At 39.8% G+C, this 21,240-nt stretch overlaps 3 protein-coding genes across 6 annotated transcripts in view; 1 reads left to right on the forward strand and 2 right to left on the reverse strand.

Moving 5' to 3' along the window:
• Nucleotides 1-166: 166 nt before the first annotated feature.
• Nucleotides 167-4,813, reverse strand: mettl6 (methyltransferase 6, methylcytidine). The gene is made up of 5 exons (XM_051956356.1): nt 4,364-4,813; nt 3,815-3,949; nt 3,254-3,424; nt 3,000-3,141; nt 167-1,095 (listed from the first exon to the last, which is right to left on the reverse strand). The coding sequence occupies exons 1-5, from the start codon at nt 4,592-4,594 to the stop codon at nt 941-943; spliced, it is 834 nt and encodes a 277-aa protein (XP_051812316.1). The 5' UTR covers nt 4,595-4,813; the 3' UTR covers nt 167-940.
• Nucleotides 4,814-5,019: 206 nt separating this feature from the next.
• eaf1 (ELL associated factor 1) lies at nt 5,020-13,375 on the forward strand. Its single transcript, XM_022206927.2, has 6 exons — nt 5,020-5,303; nt 6,097-6,191; nt 6,409-6,545; nt 6,778-6,950; nt 7,407-7,628; nt 8,284-13,375. Exons 1-6 carry the CDS (start codon nt 5,201-5,203, stop codon nt 8,331-8,333), a joined length of 780 nt encoding a protein of 259 aa, XP_022062619.1. The 5' UTR covers nt 5,020-5,200; the 3' UTR covers nt 8,334-13,375.
• A 251-nt stretch (nt 13,376-13,626) lies between these two features.
• Nucleotides 13,627-21,240, reverse strand: part of bmper (BMP binding endothelial regulator) — a 42,983-nt gene continuing 35,369 nt past the window's right edge. For all 4 annotated transcript variants that reach the window (XM_051956348.1, XM_051956350.1, XM_051956347.1 and 1 more), the window contains 6 exons: nt 19,345-19,390; nt 18,406-18,569; nt 17,655-17,856; nt 16,679-17,021; nt 16,378-16,508; nt 13,627-14,817 (listed from right to left, as the gene is read on the reverse strand). In XM_051956348.1, coding sequence (XP_051812308.1) covers nt 14,636-14,817; nt 16,378-16,508; nt 16,679-17,021; nt 17,655-17,856; nt 18,406-18,569; nt 19,345-19,390 — 1,068 coding nt within the window. In that variant the 3' untranslated portion in view covers nt 13,627-14,635. The remainder of the gene's footprint in view (nt 14,818-16,377; nt 16,509-16,678; nt 17,022-17,654; nt 17,857-18,405; nt 18,570-19,344; nt 19,391-21,240) is intronic.

Below are 21,240 nucleotides of genomic sequence, written 5' to 3' on the forward strand. Positions count from 1 at the left end.
AATAATTATTGCAGATATATTTTTTATCAAATTGACTCCAGCCAGTTAGTGTCATAAATTATAGCTCTCTGTCTCTCCATTACTTCTGTCTCCACACAACAAACAATTAATTACAGTCATAAGAAATGTTAATGCACTGATGATGTTAAGACAATCGTAAGCCAGCTAAAGAGTTAATAAGTTTATTAAACAGTCAGGATGTTTACTGATTATGTCCAGCCTCTGTGGTTTACAGCAGAAAAATACTGAATCATAAGCACGATGTGACACTGAGAATTTTTTTTTGAACAACTGTGTGAAATGACACAATGCACTTCTGTTGGTATCCAATATAGACAGATTAACATGATTAAAAACATTCAATTAAATGTACACAAAAGTGAAATTCTAAAATTGTCACAAGAGCTCAATATCAAGAAAAGGTTTATGGTATCATTATTATTAAAATACCTGTTTATTTACAGAAGAAATAAAATTCAAAGGCTTAAAGAGAAGGCAAAATGTTCCTCAGCAGCTGACTAAACTTTGACAAACGTGAATTCAAGCTGCTCCTTATTTAGTTAGCTCAAGATTTACTGAACAGTTGTTCACCTTTTGAGCTTTTCATTGTTCCAGTTCATAAAGCTCCTCATATTTACACCTGTAAGACTCCAAGGGCAAGCCCACTGCTTTAATTTCAGACAGAGCAGCAGACTCAATGTGTCTGAACCTCACTTCAAGGTAAAAATCCATTGGGTAATGCATGGGAGGAGGTATCAGTAACGAACCCATCGGTATCTCTCTTCTGGATTGAAAGATTCAGAAACTGGAGTGTCCTCTGCTAGAACGTCCCCTTAAAATATATAATTTTTTGGCTATCCGGTTTCAACTAGACATTCTAGTCTTATGTTTCACCATGTCTTTGGAGATTTGGGAGATAACCAACTAAGGCTTAGTGACATCAAGAGCTCTGTGGCTGGTCAGGCTTAGTGAATTTGCTCTGCAGGAAAACCCTGGGAACACAAAGCCCTTCTTTCTTGTTGACCGTCTCTCTCAGAACATAGTCGTTAGCAACAGATTGGAAGCCCGTCTCCTCAAACAGCTCAGCCAGGAACTCTAAAAGTAGTGCATGAGAGCAGATGAGACTTCAGAAGGGGAGAACAACAAAGAAGGAAGCTCAAGGGTGTTTTCTAAAGTCTCATTAAAGGATGAGAATTGTGATTAGATCCTGCACACACAAGATCTGACTACAGACTCTGGCTATAGAAATTCAATGCCATGGCCATGTTAAAGTTTCTGTTTGAACAACTGTATAAGTTACTGAATAACACAATCAAGAATTTGCAGATAACAGGAGACTTGTACTATTAAACAGCTGTTAGTTCTTAAAACTAGCTTACTGCAAGTATGACACTTTTGTATGTTAAGCTGATTGAAAAATGTAAAAACTAAAATGGTTACTGCTGTTAAAGAACACAAGAACGAGGCTATCAAACAACAGAGGTAGATGCTCAACAAAATACAAGCACATTCAATCTACAGTACGTACACTACCGCTCAACAGTTGTAGAACGCCCCAATTTTCCATTGAAATTCAAGTAGTTCAAGTCCAATGAATAGCTTGAAATGGTACAAAGGTAAGTGGTGAACTGCCAGAGGTTAAAAAAAGGTAAGGTTACCTAAAACTAAAAAATTATGTACATTTCAGAAATGCACAAAAGGGCCTTTTTCAGGGAACAAGAACTGGGTTAACAACTTAAAGCTGTTCTGCAGCAGTGAAGGTTGATCAAGCCTTCAAAGTTGGTGCCATCAAATCCTACAGGTGTCCCAACTTTTCTTGATTACTTACAACCCCCTCTGTCTGCATAAAAGTAGTGCTGAAACACACCATGGCACAATACCCCTCAGAGCATTATTTGAACAGTATTGTACTGCAGAAAGTAGTGTGTTGCTATAAAAATGGTGAGGAAAAGGCAATTAACAATAGATGAGAGACAGACCATCATAACACTTAAAAATGTAGGTCTTTTCTACAGAAAGTCAAGGTGTCAGTGAGTGTAGTTTTCTTCACCATCAAAAGGTACTCAGAAATTGGGGGAAACTGACAGGAAAGAGACGTCAGAATTAAAAAAAAAAAAAAAAAGAAAAAAAAGAGGGTGGCCTGGGCCATGAAACACCGTCAGTGGACTACTGAAGAATGGAAGAAAGTATTATGGACTGATGAATCAAAATTTAAAATCTTTGGGTCATCACGCAGGATTTTTGTATGCCTTCAAGCAGGCGAAAGGATGGTTCCTCAGTGTGTGACATCAACTGTCAAACATGGAGGAGGCATGATGGTCTGAGGCTGTTTTGATGGATTCGGAGTCAGTGACTTGTACAGAGTGAGAGGAACCCTGAACCAAAACAGTTACCACAGCATTCTGCAGCGCCGTGCAGTACCCTCTGGTATGTTCCTAGTTGGTCAGGGGTTCATCCTTCAGCAAGATAATAACCCAAAACATAAGCCCAAGCTATGCCAGAACACGATGATAAGCTTGAAAACATGGAGTGGCAGCACAGTCTGCAGACTTAAACCCCATCGAGCTGGTTTGGTATGAACTCTACAGAAGAGTGAAAGCAAAGCAACCTACAAGTGCCACACATTTATGGGAACTTCTGCAACACAGTTTGGAAGAACTTCTTGAAAAATTTTTGATTTCATTGTGTTAAATCTGACAAAGGTGGCTACTTTGATGAGATAAAAGTTTAGAATACATTTTGGTTTCTAAATTGATTTTTTCTAACTTCATTTGCTTATTTGTTCTATGCTTTCACTTCAGAGAACAATGACACATTAATATGCATAATTTCCGATAAAAAAAAAAAAACAGCAAAAACTGGGGTGCTCTAAAACTTCGGACCAGTAGTGTACATATACCAACAAAGCATCCATTTCTGCCTACTGTATCAACCCATCTATCTACTTGAGAACTTTCAGTGAAAAACATGCAAAGACTTCCATCAAGTAATTTACTGACCTCTAGAAAAGAAGTAGGACCTGGTTCCATCTTGGCGAACATAGAAATTTTCCCCCAACTTGCTGCCAGACTTAAATCGGAGCATGGCGTGGTCGTATAAGCCGTAGTCTCTGAACAGGACGATACCTCCAGGCTTCAGCACCTTAAATCCACATGCAAGTCACAGGGCACCATTTACATTTTTAGGCTATGAAAAGCACAGTGGGAAGCTACCATCAGATACATGCTTGTAAATGTCCTGCTTTTGTTCTCACCTTGTTGAGGTTCTCCAAAACCAGCTTCATCTTATCAGGATGGACAGCTGACAGGACAAAGACGAGAGTGACGACATCCACGCTTCCCTCTGGCACATTTTTCATTAGATCATCTTTAGTTAAATCGCACTGGAAGGCACAGCAACGCTCAGGACAGTATAGAGAGTTTTGCTGTTAAAAGAAAAAAGTCATTAAATTTCTTGGCTTCATTTTTTTTATTCGAATGAAAACATTTTCTGAAATGAATCATATTTTCTATTTACTTGGAAGTTGTCCTGTACAACTGCAGTTTTCTACTGTTGTGAGAGACCAGACAGGTCTACTACAGCAGGTGCTTTTCATGAATATTGAAAGACACAAATTCTCAATTACATTTTTAAAGGAACACCTGTAAGCAATGTCCTAGTGGTCAGGGAGGTAGCTGGGTTGCTAGTTCTTTGTAAATATTAAAGCCCTCTTCTGTAAGCATGTGGTTCCGTATTAATATACAGCATTAAGCTACTAGAAATAAAGGATGGAGTTCTGTTGATCTACACACATCTTGATGGCTAGACATCTTACTTTGACAAATTCCACAGCTCGTGGCGAGAAGTCGCACGCATAAACAAAAATGTTGAGGTCCTCCTCCAGCAGAGGGAAGATGCAGTTTCCTACACCACAGCCAGCCTCCAGTATCACCAACTTCTGAGACTCAAACTGCAAATCAAACAGGGCAGAGACAGAAATACATATCACTTAAAGTTATCATTATATGTATAATTAATATACATCAGTTCACTTTCAAATAATGATTTACAAAAACTTTCACAATATACTTTGCTTAACTTGTTTTGCAATCAGGGCTTTGAAAGGAGCAACTTGGGCATCTTCTTTAACTGATCATCTACTTATCTCCCAATGCCCAAATCTTCTGACAACACTATGGCAAGCTATAAAATTTCTATATTTACACACTACCACATTCATGACAGTGACAACTCAGGAATCAGAAAGAAAATAGCTAGAAGTGAGGATTAAATGAACAAAACCCCGTGAAAACTAGTCTCTTATGTAAAATATCCTATCCTTTTCATTAACATTTTGCGAATAATCTCCTGGTCTGCTGCTCACCTCTCGACAAGCTTTGAGCTCTTCAAATTCTCTGGTGGTCCAGTGTCTGTCCTTGAAGAAATTTGTTGTGTTTCTTTTGTAAAACAAATCCCAGTTTTTCTGAGCTTCTTTCTCCAACTTCATCTGTTTAAAGTCAGACACCAGAGTCCGCTCACCGCCGAGTCTGTCCAGCTCCTCCTGGGTTAAAACTCTGGCAGCTAAGGTTTTGGTATGTCCGTCACATGAAGACATTCTGTCTCCACTTCTTTGGAATGTGTAATATTATTATCAGAACCTAAGTTTAAATGTATGCTATAGTGACTTTAAAACCATTTCATTTGCCCTCCATTTTGTTCATAGTTGATTCGATATGAAACATTACACAATAAATTATGCTAAACTTACGTTTTAAAAATACTTACACCTTGCTACACATTTGGCGTCCATCTTGTCCGATAGTTGAATTCTTCCGTGTAGAGTCACAATTTGGTTCTGTCTCTTACCCTTTGACGCCATTGTTGTCAATACCAGTTACTTGAACAATAAAATTCCGTATGTAGTATTATAATTAAAAATATAATTCTATGTGTGGTTTACTTACTGACGTAAATTACATAAAAAAATGGGAGTTGCTCAAGTAGTTTACCATCGATAGTATTTGATAGCCGGACCAAAACTCGGAAGAGGCGTGGCCGAGTGACGTAAGTGATGTTTTGCTAAAGGTTAGCCGCAGCTAGCTAACTTTGTCTTCCAGTTGGCTTCTTAATCTGAACCTCCTGGAGTAGCCACATTCAACTCGGCTCTTCGTCTTATTGTTTACATAAATGTGATTTTCGACCACTTTAAAGAAACGAAGCCATGAACGGAAGCACGAATCCGCTGCTGGACAAAGAGGAGCATGTTTTGAAGCTCGGAGAAAGCTTTGAGAAGAGGCCAAAATCTTCTTTTCACACTATCAGATGTGAGTGTGAAAGACCACGCTGTGTGTTTTAAAAACTTTGCCAGCAAGCGAAGTTAACTGTTGTGTGGAATTAGTTTGTTCACATGGACAAGGACGCTGTGGCTTACACAACACAGCCAATTATCACGATAATAACATGAGATAGTTTGCTTGGAGCATATCGTTGCAGCCTCTTGTATAATGTTACAACAACCAGTGAGATAGCTTAGGCTATTTTTAGCCAGCGCTCATGTTATAGATAAGTGGGCGTGTTGCTCCCTAGCTCAGTATAAGGATTTATTTTATTGTACTCATTTGTATAGTACTGCAGCTATTATTACATGTTCAGGACACGTGTTTTTATACAGTTATTGTCTGTGCTGTGTAAATACACTTTACTGAATGTGAACCGTAACCAGAACCTTGTGATGACATACAGAACTGTCTCTATGAAAGATGCATATAAATGGAATAAAGCATAAAGAAATTGTTCATTCCAAATACTTTTTATATATTTTTTAGAGTTTGAGCTGCACACACCTTAGTTCACTTGTCTTTACATACTGCCTCATCACTCAGTCACCTCTGCTAGCAAAACAAATACTCGATTAGATTAAAACCATGAATTATCGTTTGCACAAGTTCATCATATTATAGTGCAGTGAAATAGAATTTCAACCACATTGTACTGCACCTGTAATAGTACCTTATAGCAGGTAGGTACACTGGTGTAGGTACAGTATGACATCTTAAATTTTTTAGCACAGAATATGAGAGACATCTGATTGAATTACTTGATGTGCTTCCTTCTCAGACGACTTCAAACCAGCATCAATCGACACGAGTTGTGAGGGAGAACTCCAAGTTGGAAAAGGAGATGAAGTTACCATAACACTACCTCACATTCCTGTAAGACTGACGGTTGCGCTCCTCTTTTTGTAACAATAAAGAAAGTAAAATCTATTGTTTTCACACAAACTTGCTTTATTTAGCTCACTTAGCAGTGAATGTGAAATTGCTGTACTTTCAGATATGTTTATAATTCAGCAGTATTTTAAATTTTTACTGTAAGGTGTGGTGGAGTAAACTAAAACAGCACATATTCAGATTATTGGTATTCTTTCAGGGCTCCACGCCTCCGATGACAGTATTTAAAGGAAACAAGCGACCGTACCAGAAGGACTGTGTCCTCATCATTAATCATGACACGGGGGAGTTTGTACTGGAGAAGCTGAGCAGCAGCATCCAAGTCAAGAAAACCAGGTGAGATTTCTGAGAAATTCAGACCAGTTTGAGAGATGTGATTGTGACTGGTGGAGTTAGAGTGCTGTCTAGGGAGAAGAAAGGGTAGAAAGCTGATCTGAGTTGCTGTTAAGATACATCACTGTTTATATATCAACCACATTGGCTTGCAGATTTGTCTGATAAGATGGTAGATGGTCAGAAAGCACTATTTAATTGGTACATGTGCTCCCGGTGTGCTTGTGTTTAACAGGGCAGAGGGCAGCAGTAAGATCCAGGCCCGGATTGAGCAGCAATCGGTTCGGTCCAACCAGCCCAGCTCCCAGTTTCGGGCCCCGACCAAGCCTGGGGCTGGAATCAAAACCTCTCCCTCCCCATCTAAGGATAATCCCTCCCCAGAGCCTCAACTTGATGACATTAAGAGAGGTGAAGGGGTTCAGCTACAGCCATAGCTCATACAAAATACACTTTTGAGCAAATGCTATTTTGACATAATCATAGAATACATTTTTTGATAATTTACTCTAACATGCTCTACAAGAACTATATATACACATTTATACTATAGTAGTGTTGTAAGCAGAAAGGAGGACATTTTTAGTGTTTGTTAACATTACATATTATTCTAGAAAGACATTTTGTATTATTACAGATCTGCTTTACTATGTTGTCTTTCATTATTATTTTTCATCTTTATACCGGCTTACACTAATGGCCGTCTGAAGTAGGAATTGTAGTCGCTGAAAAATATATTAACACATATCTGCTCATAACTAAATTTGTACAACGTTCGTATTCTACTTGTTGATGGTAAACAGACAGACATGAGCATGAAAAATCCCTTCGAGTTAACCCTGCCGACTCCCTGCTGCTGTTTGACAGAGCTGCGAGCAGAAGTGGAGGTAATAGAGCAAATGAGCAGCAGCGGCAGCAGCAGCTCCTCTGACTCGGCCAGCGCTTCAGGAAGCGGTGACGACAGCAGCAGCAGCGACGGCGAGCACGACGCCCCCCGGCCCCTCAGCCAGACCTCCCCCAGCCGCCACCCCATGGCCAACGGAGGAGCCGACCGGCAGCAGGGCAACAACCAGCTCATGAACACGCTCCGTGAGTATTTCCAGGGCTACGCTTCGACTCGATTGAGAGACATAACTCATGCATGCCTTCATTTTCTGTGCCGCTGCTAATCCTGCTCCCTCACTTTCAACACCACTGAGCTACCACAGCACTTTTCTGTTCACAGATGGAGTTTTTTTTTTTTTTTTTTAATCTGTTAAATCCACAGTATGCTTCTGGTGGGGGACTGTTGGCTCAATCCCCTTCTGGCTACTACACTCTTATTTGTTTGCTCGATCACATGCAGGGATTGCTATGTCAGTTAGCTGGGGTTTATGCCAGTGCTGACTTTCCATTGCCTGTAGATGAAAGTGCACTGTCATCATCCACACCCTCTTAGAACACTTGCTTCCAGTGATAGTGGTATCTCTGATGCCTACTGCAAGTAAAAGCTACTCTCAGTTTCAGATTTCACCTCATTATTATACTTTGTTCAATAGTAGAACTAGTCCAGGTGATTGCTGTGTGTGTATTTATGGTTATAGCTAAAACTAGCACTGGTAAATGCTAATGCAGTATGATATCAATAGTGTACATTTGCCCCAATCCAGTGTGTAGGTCTAAAGATAAAACCTGCACCACTCAATATGTTTTGCCAAGCTTACACATTTAGTGATGAATAAAGCATGTCTTCTGGTCTTCACAGGAAACGACCTTCAGCTCAGTGAGTCCGGCAGTGACAGCGATGACGATTGAACTCTACCGGTCAGTCTCTCTCTTCACACTCCTCCTCCTACTTTCTGCCTGGTTCACTTATTCCTTTGCTGTGATAGCTGACCCCAGCTGTACATCTTGGTTTGACTGTATTTTTTTTTAAATTTTATTTTAGTATATCCTATAAGCTGACCAGCTTGGAACCTTTGAGAGTGTATTTTTTATTAGATGTATATTTTGTTTTGTATAGCAAAACTTCAGAAAAAGAAAAGTTTACTTGAGAGGTTTGAAAGAATCTATATTAGAGTGCACATGCATATTTTCTGTACTTAGAGAAGCTAGTTTTATCTACTTGTGTCATGTGTTTTTGTTGGATTTTTTTTCTAGTAAGTACAGTGGGTCTTAAAATGTCATTCTGTATTCCCTCCCCTTGTCTTGTTATTTATCAGAGAAAGCTGTGGGAGTCTTCTCTACAACGTTACGTTTTTATCAGTTTGCTAAGCATACAAAAAATGCAGAATTGCACAAGTATCCTGAAAATGAGCAACGCATCAAAGAAACTGCCATTTTGCCATCTGCTAATCTAGTAAGTGTTGAGATCAGTGTTGAGCACAAGAATCGACTTCATTCTGTGCCTTCCTAATCACAACTCTAGGTGGCTGTTTGCAGTTCATTTTAGATAATAAGTAATCTCACTAAAGGTCAGTGTGTCAAGCTAATGTTAGATGACCTTCGTGAAGGAATGTGGCTGGTGTCATTCTACATTTGCCTTTCAGTCAACAAATTCCATGAAAAAAACCCAAAAACTAATATGTCAGACCATCTCTCAATATGTCAACTATTCTAAAACAAGGCAGAAAAGTTTGAATGTTTCACCAACATATTATCTGAATTTTATAAAGGATTAGTAGTGTGTTGAAGCAGCCAGGCACTGGAAATGAAATAGGAAAATTCATTTGTTAGGAACTATTTTCAGTTACAGATTTATCAAAAATTGGTAGGTTATGTTTTGTTTCTTTTTGAATTTGTTGATAAGAAAAAAATGAATTTTACTTGGTTTCCTTTTTAAAATGTGTACCCATCATAGAAGAATTTACCTGAATTACGTTTCAAGTTGCTGCTCTAATGATTGGCTGGATACAAGACTCTTATTTTCTTATACCTTGTAGGAAACTAGAGGTGCAACATGTTGCTATGTTTTATGATTTCACCACAAGGGGGCAGAAAAGACTCATTAACAAATGCAGGAACAGGTTTGTAGTGACAATACTGGTATAGATATGTAGATAATATGTCAGCAAAGAATTGAATGTAAGTGTAGTATTCACTCTAACTTTAGCTCTGATTCCATTTCTACTAACACAAGAAATTCATCAGACTCATTAGCTGCTAGATGTTCCGTTTTCTTCACCAGCTACTCATTTACTTCCTCTGTCATGTAGCACTAAACATTATTCTCTCTTAACCTACGCAGCAGCAAAGGTTTTATACAGGGATAATGATTAGAGCCTAAGAAGTTCAGTCTGTCTGGAGCGGGAGGATCAAAAATAATGAGCTAAAAAAGCTAGAGAATTTCAGTCCAACTGCAAAATTGGCTGTTGTTGGCAGTGTTACCAAATATAACTAAATGCAGCTGTTATAGTGCTGCTGTCTGTCCGGCATCTTACAGACACAGACAGTACAAATGTATTTTCTCAGCTCAGTTACTTTTGAGAACTATGGATATTAAATCCTCCATTGTCAGTCAGTAAAATAGCAGCTGATAAGTTAATCAAAATTTTAACAAGAAAAGCAGTCAGAGAGCACAGTGCTCGGCCAAGGCTGCTCAGTCGCTGCATGATTTCCAATGGATAAGTCCTGATAAGTTCACAGTGGTGAATATTTAGTAGGATCACATTCATGTGATGTCAGCAGGCAGCTGACGTAGCGTTCATTTGTAGTCATAATTACAGTGACGCTGAGCCACTATCTGGCAATGATACAGAGATCTTTAACAAATCTGTGGATCCAGACTATGAGCTGCATCACTGCCAAAATCTAATCAGGTGGCTCTTTCATCATTTCTGACCTTCCCTGAAAATTACATCCAAATCTATTGGTCAGTTTTTGAGTAATGCTGCGCATAGAAAGACAGACAAATGTACGCCGATCGTCGCATAACTCCTTGGCGGAGTAAAAAGAGTTAAGATTTGAAGGGGGCATCAGTATATGAGCGTACCAAAAATGTCCTATTCTGTTGTGGAAAAAGAAACCCTGAAAACCAAATTATGCAGAATTAAGTTTGCAAAGGGAAAACATTTCCCTCAAAGGGATTTAGCTTTCTTTGTTGTTGTTTTTTTTAAATTGCCATTTTTTTGTTTCAAATTTATTGTATCCGCTACATGTTGTATTTTTTTAAACAGAGAACATTTTATTTTTGATCCCAACTTTTCATAGAATACCTATATCATAGTACCATTCCATGCCTTACAGCATTTCAGTTGGGAAATCAAGGTGAATGTGTCATTTTCTTAAAATGCCAAAGAGTTGAACTGCCCCTCATCATGTGCAAGATGTGCAGGAATGTTCACAGTGTAAGTGTTTTATTGTATTCATTTTACTATTATATCAGATTGTTTTGTGAGTGACTTTTCCCTTTATCTACCAGAGACACTGGTGCTAGTGAATATCGGTTGGCATTGGTTGTATGGTATATCATTACAAAAGCAGTGCAACAGCCTATAGATAGAAGAGTTTCATTACAAAATGGGCAGACGTAACGTTTACATTGGCGTTTAAATGTTGTTTTATTTTGTCAAAAAGCATGCGTTTTCCACCATTACAAATGTAAAAAGTGAAACACTTAATCATGATCAAAGATGTCGCTAGAGTTTTAGTAAACCAAGATTGTTAACGTTAAAGAACAAGAGTGTCTGTTTCGTGGGATTTAGCAGTGAGGTTGCAGATTGCAAACAACTGAATGGCCTTTCCTTATTTCTCCATTTCCAAACACGACGGTGAGCCTATGGTGGCACCTCTGTCTGGAGCTAGTGTTTGGTTTGTCCATTCTAGGCTACTGTAGAAAGACGGCAGGCGGTCCTTTACACACTCCCTCTGTCTATTTTAGAGGCTTCTTCTAAGCTAATGATTCATAGGTAGAGGTGATTAAATGAAAACATAATTCTGAACATTATATTCAGTTTCTGCTAAGTGACCCCCTAACTCGTTGGCCCTTCAAATTCAGACACATGTGCTGTATACAGGAGAGACAAAGACATGATTGTACCCCTAACACATCCAGTTTACACTGTTCTTATTTGAAATCATTTTCTTACAAAATGTGTCTACACAAGAAGTGTTTCGTCCATGATTTCAGTCATCTTTCTCATGCACATTTTAATGAATATCAACAGCTGTCTACAAAGGCGACTTCACTGTATACATTTTACACATGTGATCACAATTTAAAGTATCTTTTTAAGTCTAAGCTTATTTTATGCACCCACAGTAACCCTGTACTGAGCTCTGGGTGCTGCCACAACACAAGCGACCTGTACGCCACTCTGTAGTAATGGACTGAGGCTGCTGCTGGTTCTCTGACATGCCACTTTCATTATGAGACACTTGTAGAAATGGCATTAGAGATGTTTGTGTGACTGTACATCTGCAGAGGGACAATAATAGCGGAGAAACAAGGGCTTTTTAAATTAAACCAGCTGTTCCCTACATAAGTAACACTCTACAGTGGGCTGTAAATTGAAATCTCAGATACTTAAGACAGTTAATATAGGCAGTAAATAGGAAACGATTTCAGATGCCGCCTCGGTTAAATTTCTTGCGCACCCACAGGTGTTCTCACTTTGCACCTAGTTAGACTTCTTCTCAGGACTGTGCTCCATTGGCATCTGCGTCGTTCACATTTTGCCCCTTTTAAAGCAAGAGGATCAGCAAGAGTAAGCTAGATTTAGAAAGTAAAGGACTCACCCCCACCAGAAAAGACAAAACAGAGAATTACCTGTCCAGCAGAAGAACAGCAGACGTCATTTTTCAGGCCCTTTGACTCCTGGAGTTGCAGGTTTCAATGTAAAACTGAAACACATCCAGGTGTGCATCTGGCCTTGTAGTCTCTGGTGGCCTGCAAAGTGTGCATGGCCAGAGGGCATGCAGGTGGGCGGGACATCCAGTCATTTCCTGCAGTCCGGATGCAATGATTGGTTGGCTTTTTGCAAGCATGTGACTGCTTCAGATGGCTGGTTTATGTAGTTTTATCATCAGAGCAGTTGATTTATTCATTGTTGTTGGGATCTGAGGAAAGATGAAACAAGTACAACGAACAATGCTACAGGAAAACTTAGCATACTTTATCTTGAAGGAGGAACGAACTTTACCAGAGACAGGTGGGATCATCAACCACGCTGAAAAAACAAAACAAGTGAAAACACCTGTATGTGTGCAACTGAAGATTTACTTGCCTTTCTGCTATTTCAAATTCTGAATTAATTTGCAACAAACATAAGGATGGATGTGCAGCATTTTGAAATGAAACTCTTCAATTAGCATTTAGCATTGCCATGTTTTGGCATTGCTGGAATTATCTGCCATCACACAGTATGTAGCTGGTCTCATTGGTGTTTATGTCACAGCTGTGTTCCTTAAAATGATTTTCTGACGGATTCCCCCCCCCCACTAACAGTCACTGACACACTGCACTGTGCTAAAAATCTTTGTAAGTCAGATATTCTGCCTCTCAGACGACCATTGAAGTATTTCTTCTTCCATGTCGGAAATTAGGAATTACACATCCCCACGGTGTTGATGATTAGTTTCTCAGCCCACCCCAGCCGACAGTTGTTATCCTGCTTCTAAACATCAGCTGTACATGACGTTAGAGTGGATGGTAACACGTTGAATGGTTCAACCACCTAAGCAAAGGTCTAATTTACCACTCTGGTATTTTCCCTTGAAAACTGTATAACTCTTGAAAGGTAGTTTTGTTGTCTAATGATGTCTGTTGTATTTGGTGCTTTAGTTGTCATGTTTTTATTTTAGAGCTACGTGAACTATGTTTGTACAAATTTGAAGTGTATTAAAGGTGTGCAAATGCATTTAAAAGTAGTTTTACCTCTTTTATTGCGAGAATTGTTTTTCTTTGTCTTGGTGCAGATTAATTGAATTAAACAAAGACTGGTTAGCTTCCTTCAGTGGGACATATCTAAGCCATAAATGTTGCCTATCAAATCACTGTCATCTTGTTTCAAATGTGAATCAAACTTTAATTTTCAACTTTGGCTGTGGGGGAACAAAAAGGAATTCAGGTGCTTCAGAAACTTCAAAGAGCAAAGACGGCAGTCAGAAGTGAACTTCGAGAAAAGATTATATTGCTGGTCTTAAATAATTGTCATCAAGTGAAACCATATGCTTACATGAACACCTTCAATTTGATACTAACCACAACAACCTGTACACGGAGCATTAATACAATACAGTACTTTTTCCCTGCGATGGTGCAACAACTGAGTCACATTTGGGCATTTCTCTTCAAACAGTCACACAAAAAAATACACAACAAATACATAAATAGCTTTTGTTTCCCTTTAAATCATTTGCAACGCAATTATATTCATGATTCTGGCTCTTGCTACGACATGTCAATTGAGCGATATATAAATTAACAACATCAACAACAAATAATAATAATAATTAATTAGAACAATAATAATATAAAAGCTGTCTGTCTTTCATATAAATCTGGCTAGCTTACAGTATGAAATGATGGAATAGAGATCACGAGGGCACTGTGGCATGATGCATCAGAGGTTTTTTTTTTTTCCACTTTGAATCTCACTATTCCAAATGCACATGCCCAGTTTCCCGTTTTAGTGTGTTTGCAAGAGGAGTTCAGGTGCCTGGTTGGCTCTAACAGGAGTCCTCCGGCGCAAATTGTTTCCCGAATGTTCGTCGGATGGTGCGAGATGTAAAATCTCCAAATGGGACCTGTGAGTTTTCCCTTGAAAGTTCAGTTCTTCCTCTACAAGACGAAAAACGAGCCCCTCTGGTGGTGGTATAGTAACACTACATGGTATCGCAAGAGGCACAAAGGAAGTCAGAAGCCGAGTGTGGCGGCGACGTTCAGCATCTGACCCACTAAGATTCCCTTCAGTCCATCACTGTAGTTTGTATCTCTAAGTCACTGCAACGAGCTTCTTTATGAAGTTACGGACCCTGAGTACCTTGTTGCATCTGATCTGTCGACTTGAGACCCTTTAGCGTCCACCCAAACTCTTCATGGTTAGTTTGGCCCCATAATTTGAGTACTACAGATGACCCTCCTGATCCTGGCCCCCCTCCCTCCCGGGTCACAAGGGTCACCGTCCCGGACAGGCCGTGGGTTTGATGCAGCGTCCCTGGAACAGCACCAGGTTGGCCGGGCAGTGGCAGCCGGCCACGCAGGGCTTGAGGCATGGTCCGATCTCATTCCAGTTGTCGCAGGTTTTGGTGCAGCCCGGCCCGCAGGTGTCGTATACGGCGTCGTGTTTACACTGGGTGGCTGATGGAGGGAAAGGAAAAGAAAACAATGAGGTTGGGACTTAATGATGTTGATGTGAATGAGCAGTGACTTGTGATCCAGGCAACTTTTCTTGAAATGAACAGTTCCTGATGCACTTGGTACCAAACATTTGACATTTGTAAGATCTTAAAAAGCCAGTACACCATTCAGCCAAACATTAATATTGCATCATAAATATTGTATTTCATTAAATTTGGAGGATTTAGCATGGGAAATTCAATGCTACATAGTCGATCCTTTTTCTGCATCCTAGAATTTACCCATGTTGGAAAGCTTAAGATGTTCCTTCCCTGTGACTACTGATGCACACTGTATTAATATGAAATAAAATGTAGTAGTGTGAAGTTATTAAGTACTTTTGCTCAAAATCAGGACTGAAGCACTTGTGTTTCACTCGAGTATTTCCATTTTGTGCTACTTTAGGCTTCCACTCTACGACATTGTAGAGGGAAATAGTGCCCTTTTAACCCCACTACATTCATCTGACAGCTTTAGTTACTTTTAAGATGAAGATTTCACCCTACAGACGATATGTCAAGCTTTTACTATACAACACATTGCTAAAGACTGAACCTGTAGTTTCCAATCTCTTTGTTTTCAGATGTCTTCCACAAAGCAGTGTGTAGTTGGGTTCACATTGGAGATGTCTGAGTTGTTAACCACTCCACCAAATAGTGATTTTCCCCCTAAACTTGTCACCTGGTTCCATTTTAATAAATGGTCAAATGATTCAATACCTTCCTAAAAGTGAAAGATTAGAGGAAAATCCACAAACTGAAAAAAACTAATTTATGAATTCGATGTTTTTTTTTCTTCTTCCCTATCCCATTTTTCATTTGACAGCCGCTTAGATTTAGTTGCTGTTCCTGTATATAAAATTGTATTTAAAGTGGTTCAAACTAGCTTCACCGCTCCAACAGTAACATTCTGCACATGCTTCAGTATTATTAATGGTGCCATATATAAATAAAGTATTTCTCAGAGGGACCAAAGCAGTACTTTCACTTTAACACCTCAATGCATTTTGCTGCTAATACTTAAGTACTTTCGGTAAAGAGAGATTTTTTATTCTGGTTTTGTAAGGGAGTGCTTTTACAATGTTGTAATGGGACTTTTACTCAAACTAAGTATCCGAATACTTCAACCCCACTGATCATATGAATATACACTCAGCTGGCAGTGCATTTAGTAAACCAAGCTAACACTAATGTAACAAAGCAGTGTTGCAAAAAGAAATATCCAGCTTTCATTCAGTTTTTGTTGAAAGTCTTTTAAGGAAGTTGGTTCTACTGCTGCTTAACTGCATTGTATTATACAGAGAGCTTTAGCTTTCCCTTACTGATAATAATTGAGTGGACAAAATAATGAAAACGTCCGTCAGTGTAAGGCACCAGTGTTAAAAGATATAAAACAGATGATTCTAAACTTTTTTTGCCTTAAGTTGATTTTAAGCTGATTTTTTTGTCATGTTTCTGGTTTGTAAAAGTGATGCTATGAACTGGAACACCACTGGCTGGAATGATATCAGTCTTTACTAACCCATACAAACAGTGTCAGGCCTCCAAAGGACGGGGACTCCTTCCCTCTCACAGGCTCGGCTGTAAGCGATGAAGGACTCACAGTAGCAGTTTTTATGGACCGGACACTCACACATATCTGTCACACATGACCTACAGAGGACAGGTTTAGATATAGTTTAGGATCAGCTTTTGGGCAGAGAATACATCATGATGCAAATAAAAAAAAATACAAATTTGTTTAACAGTCTGTACATTTGTGGCCCCTCATTTGAAAGACAAAGGGAGCTACTTCTAGCATTTTTCTGCAGCCTCATCCTCACCTGTAGAAAGGGCCGAAGTCCACAACACGGTGACACTTTTGAAACTCCCACGACTTTATCTTCTGGCACTCCCGGTGGGCCCGGAACTTGACTTTGACGCTGCCGGGGCACAGGAAGGACGTCGGCCTGTGAGGCGGATGCTGCTGGGAGCAAACCTCGTTTCCTTCGACTCGCCACGACTCGGCAAACTCGTCCACGTCGAACTTGAACTGACCGTCACCTCCCATGGTGTCGTCGCGCTTGTGACCGTTGTAGTTGCCGCAGAGGCCGCAGAGCCGTCCGCGAAGATGGGGAGCAGCTACAACCTCTACAAAACTGTCACCATCCCATGTGATCTCCAAACCTGCACGTGGTGATGGAGAGAAAAAATTTAATAAAATGTATCAACTGAAGGTCATTCTTTTGAAAGAAGCTTCACTATCCAACCAACCAAACAGAGTTGAGTGTATTTTATCTGGTTTACACTTTAAAAAGAGAAGGAAAGGAAGCTTGAGGATCAACCTTCGTTTTTGACCTCTGTTACGAGAAAAGAATTTCAACTTAATGTCCAATTTGCTCCAGTGGCATGAAAACTGAACCCAAACTCTGGTTTGTTTCAGAGTGTGTGATGGGAATAATTATATCCCGGTTCAGTATTGAATCAAAAACAATTATTACACTGCCAAACTTAAAAAATCAGTATCATATTGATTTAATTTAAATATATTGTTTGTAGCCAACTACGGGTTGCTATTTGCATTAAACATTTAAAAGTGTTTAGCTGTACTTTGATGTGAATTATTAGAATATTGGAAAATAGTGAAAGTGTAGTTATCCATTCCTCATTTTTTTAAAATGTTTTTTTAAGAAAAAACCTGCAATTGTAAAGGATCTACAAAAAGTGTTACCCTACCCAAGACTAAAGAGGGAAAATTTCCAGCTTTACATTCAGAGCCAGGTCTTTAAAAATAGTGATACCAGACTGATGTGTGCTGACCTGCAATGGTGGTGAGTTTGAGCAGGTATCCGTCCAAGTCGATGTGCACCCCAGGGCCGTGGAAGGGCAGCGCGATGCGTGTCCCGTTCCTCCGGACCGTCAGGTGCTGGTGTAGGCTGAGGATCAAACCGCCCAACCTCACCTCAACAGACTGAGTCCAGGAGAAGGAGCGAGTCCGTCGGGCATCGTTCTTCACCAACACCTGGGAATAAAAGTAACGAAATAATTAAAACTGACAACACAAGTTTTAGTTGGTTTAGTTTGAGCCAATTCTGTGATTTCTTTCATGCTTATTTTCTTACAATGAAAATATATTTACAATTGCACGTAGTGTTAGATTAAAACAAACCCAGGACAGGGTGTAGAAATTATCCTGGCCTACAGAGTAGCTTTTATAGAGTTTTAGTGCAAAGTCTAAAACCTGAGGGGAACTGCAAGCCTCCACTGAATGTACCTTCCAATAACTGTGAAGTTGTCTTACTGACATGTTTTCTTGCATATAGAACAGAAAGAATTAGAAGACAAGAGGTTTTTAAACCATTTTGTATAAATTTCTCCTAGTGGATTTGACAACAGCTAAGTGCAGAAAGGATGATCCAAGATGTGCCGAGTTCTGAAAAGTCCTGCTGTCAATGTAAAGTTATCACCCACATTTAGAAGACATATTTTCCCCCTCATGTAGCAGAGGCTGACAGATTCCCCAACCTTTCTCACCTGAGTGGTTTCCCAAAATCTGTAGCTCCCATCTTACCGTGAAGCTGGAGTCTGGGCTGTTGACGTTGTTTCCCGGCCCTCCAGAGGGAACGCTGCCACAATCACGAGTCAGCACATATTGACACGTCCCCTGAAAGTTGAAGGTCCTGCCGTCGAAGGTGTTGTAGTGAGGGTCGCCAAACACTGTACATACACCTGGCTCTGCATAGAGATAAACACAGAGAAAGCTAGAGTAAATGTTGAAATATGTGGCGCAGATCTACCAAAACAAACAGGAATATATTGCATAAAAACTATTTTAACTTAAATGACCTATAATAGCAGCAGTGGAACACCATCTGTCTCTGTTCCAGGATAGAAACTGACAACCCAAAATGCAGGGCTTTATAAAGAATAGATGTTGAAACCTGACAGCCAGAAGCAAAAAAACTAATTTATGATAAATGCTGAAATATGTGGCACTAATCTGACTCCCTCAGAAGTGGAACTGGAATCTGTGGTGTGGTGAAACGTCTGCCTCACCAACTAAAACTAAACTGTATATTATATCCAAGTGAGGTTTATGGAGTATTTGTAGTCCTGAAATAGCACATTTTGGGGGATTTTTGCTGCAATTAGAAGCCAAAGTAAAATGACCCAAGGGCAAACCACAGTCTGGACTGAAGTTCCTGGGGAATACTCGGCTGAAGCTACGAAGGCGGTGCTGAGATTTGTTTTCATTGCTTTTTAAGACAGACGCTTCAGACTAGAGGTTTTGGCTTGTAATTACCTTCCTCCTAAATATCATTCAATACAATCAATAATTCTGATTCCGCAGTTACATTAACACAAAATGTATTATTTAAGATATTTTAGAATTCCTAAGACATCAAACTAAAGACCTTTTTAAAGATTATATAGAGATTTGAAGACCACACACACCAGTGAGAATGCCATGGTTCAATATGTGGAGAGGGGCGGAGAAGGACTTACTCACTTTCAGTGCAAACTGGACAGCAGCCGGTTCTGTTCAGGATCTTATTCTGCAGGAGACAAGTCACAGACAAGAAGTGTTAGATAACTCTCAGAAGGATTGGACAGGTTAAGAAAAGATGGCAAAATGACAGAACATTTGGAATGATAAAGAAAAACTTTGACAGAATGCAAGTTTAGTGAGCAGCATCAAATGTGGACGAGAGACAGAACAGATCAGATAAACTTTAAAAAAGAATTTCAGAGTAAAATACATTATACATCTCAAAACTTTAGCTGTTGAAAAACTACAGCTCTGAAATGTCAGAGTAAACACTGTTATTGCTAAAATGCCGTGGCTGCGACTTAAATCTGATTATAGTCAGGATATCACTGGTTTTTGGTTTGCTGTTTCATGTGTCTGTGATGCAAACAAAACCTGTGAGTTGATAAAAACGTAGCAAAAAGAAATAAAGAGAAAGGCTGGCCAGATTAAGTTAATGTGAAACATTTAAAACTAAAAAAACTGATAATATTGAAATGCACGTGGATAGAATAGTTTAGTAGAAAAATACTCTGAATGTTAAATATTTCTGGCTCTGTAACAGTGTATATATATTTGATGTGAAGTCAACCAAGCATCAACTGCATTCTGGAGATATTCCTCTAACCCACAGTTGAATTTAGACTGGAAAGTTCAACCTTCTTCCACATTTTATTGGCAGAGGAAACAAAGATAATAATACTGTTTTCATGCTGTCATTCAGACGGATGGAACAGAAATCAAATTAAAGATCGAACCGGAGGAAGAGTTCACGTTTTAACAAGTTCAGTCAAACAGGACGGCCTGAGAGACACCGATACTCCAACTTCAACCGCTGAACTTTGTCTGTGTAACAGGACCCCCTGAGAGTGTGTGTACAGTATGTTTCAACTTCCATCAGAAGTGCAGATCAGAGGACTCTTTCACACACCTAGTTTTTGTTGCCTCAAGGAAGCCCTTCATTAGCGCACACACACGCTCCCACTTCTGTGATAGCGAGGACCCTCAGTGATATATCGTCCTCTAAGCTGATTACCCCGACCATCACACCTACAGGTTTTAACACTTATACCTACATTACAAACAAATGTCCTCACTTGTTCAAAAGAGCCCCAATCTGATGGTTGGAAACTGAAACTGGTCCTCACAAATGTAGATGTACAAGTACACACCCACTTTTTTCCAGTCTCTCTCTCTCTCTCTCTCTCTCTCTCTCTCTCTCTCTCTCTCTCTCTCTCTCTCTCTCTCTCTCTCTCTCTCTCTCTCTCTCTCTCTCTCTCTCTCTCTCTCTCTCTCTCTCTCTCACACACACACACACACACACACACACACACACACACACACACACACACACACACACACACACACACACACACACACACACACACACACACACACACACACACACACACCACTCATCTGTCATCACATACAGACGTTCTCTGTACACTCAATACACACTCCAGAGTCCTAACCTCTGCACAAAGGGCACTCTCTCTCTTTGAAGAGGGCTGCCTTTTGACAAACCGAGGACACACACACATACGCGCACACACACACTGACAGAGATTGGTTTTCAGGGGCCTAAATATAGGGAACCTCTTCTTTGCTGTCACTCAAACGCCACACAGACAAAAGGCTTTTCGGAGACACACTGTCTCCAAAAGGGACCTACACACCATGTCGACCTGCTGCTGACCGCAGGATGACGGCATGGGAGAGTTTGTGTGTGTGTTTAGAAGTGTGATGCAGACTATGTTGACCTCTGTCAGAGAGATGAGTTGCACTCGTGATAACTGAGGACAGGTGTGCAAGTTTGCTTTGCATGAATTCCTTACCGTTACATATCAGTCTTTTCATGTAAACATAAAGCAAACA

Source organism: Acanthochromis polyacanthus, chromosome 12 (assembly GCF_021347895.1).
Source record: "Acanthochromis polyacanthus isolate Apoly-LR-REF ecotype Palm Island chromosome 12, KAUST_Apoly_ChrSc, whole genome shotgun sequence".
Taxonomy (NCBI): Eukaryota; Metazoa; Chordata; class Actinopteri; family Pomacentridae; genus Acanthochromis; species Acanthochromis polyacanthus.

Excerpts from the sequence above, each read along its gene's own strand:
- mettl6 (XM_051956356.1), bottom strand. The coding sequence starts at position 4,594 with ATGTCTTCATGTGACGGACATACCAAAACCTTAGCTGCCAGAGTTTTA. Across the intron at positions 3,142-3,253 it reads TTTTGGAGAACCTCAACAAG|GTGCTGAAGCCTGGAGGTAT; the intron begins GTGAGAACAAAA and ends TGTGGATTTAAG. Across the intron at positions 1,096-2,999 it reads GTCCTACTTCTTTTCTAGAG|AGTTCCTGGCTGAGCTGTTT; the intron begins GTCAGTAAATTA and ends CACTACTTTTAG.
- eaf1 (XM_022206927.2), top strand. The coding sequence starts at position 5,201 with ATGAACGGAAGCACGAATCCGCTGCTGGACAAAGAGGAGCATGTTTTG. Across the intron at positions 5,304-6,096 it reads TTCTTTTCACACTATCAGAT|ACGACTTCAAACCAGCATCA; the intron begins GTGAGTGTGAAA and ends CTTCCTTCTCAG. Across the intron at positions 6,546-6,777 it reads ATCCAAGTCAAGAAAACCAG|GGCAGAGGGCAGCAGTAAGA; the intron begins GTGAGATTTCTG and ends TGTGTTTAACAG.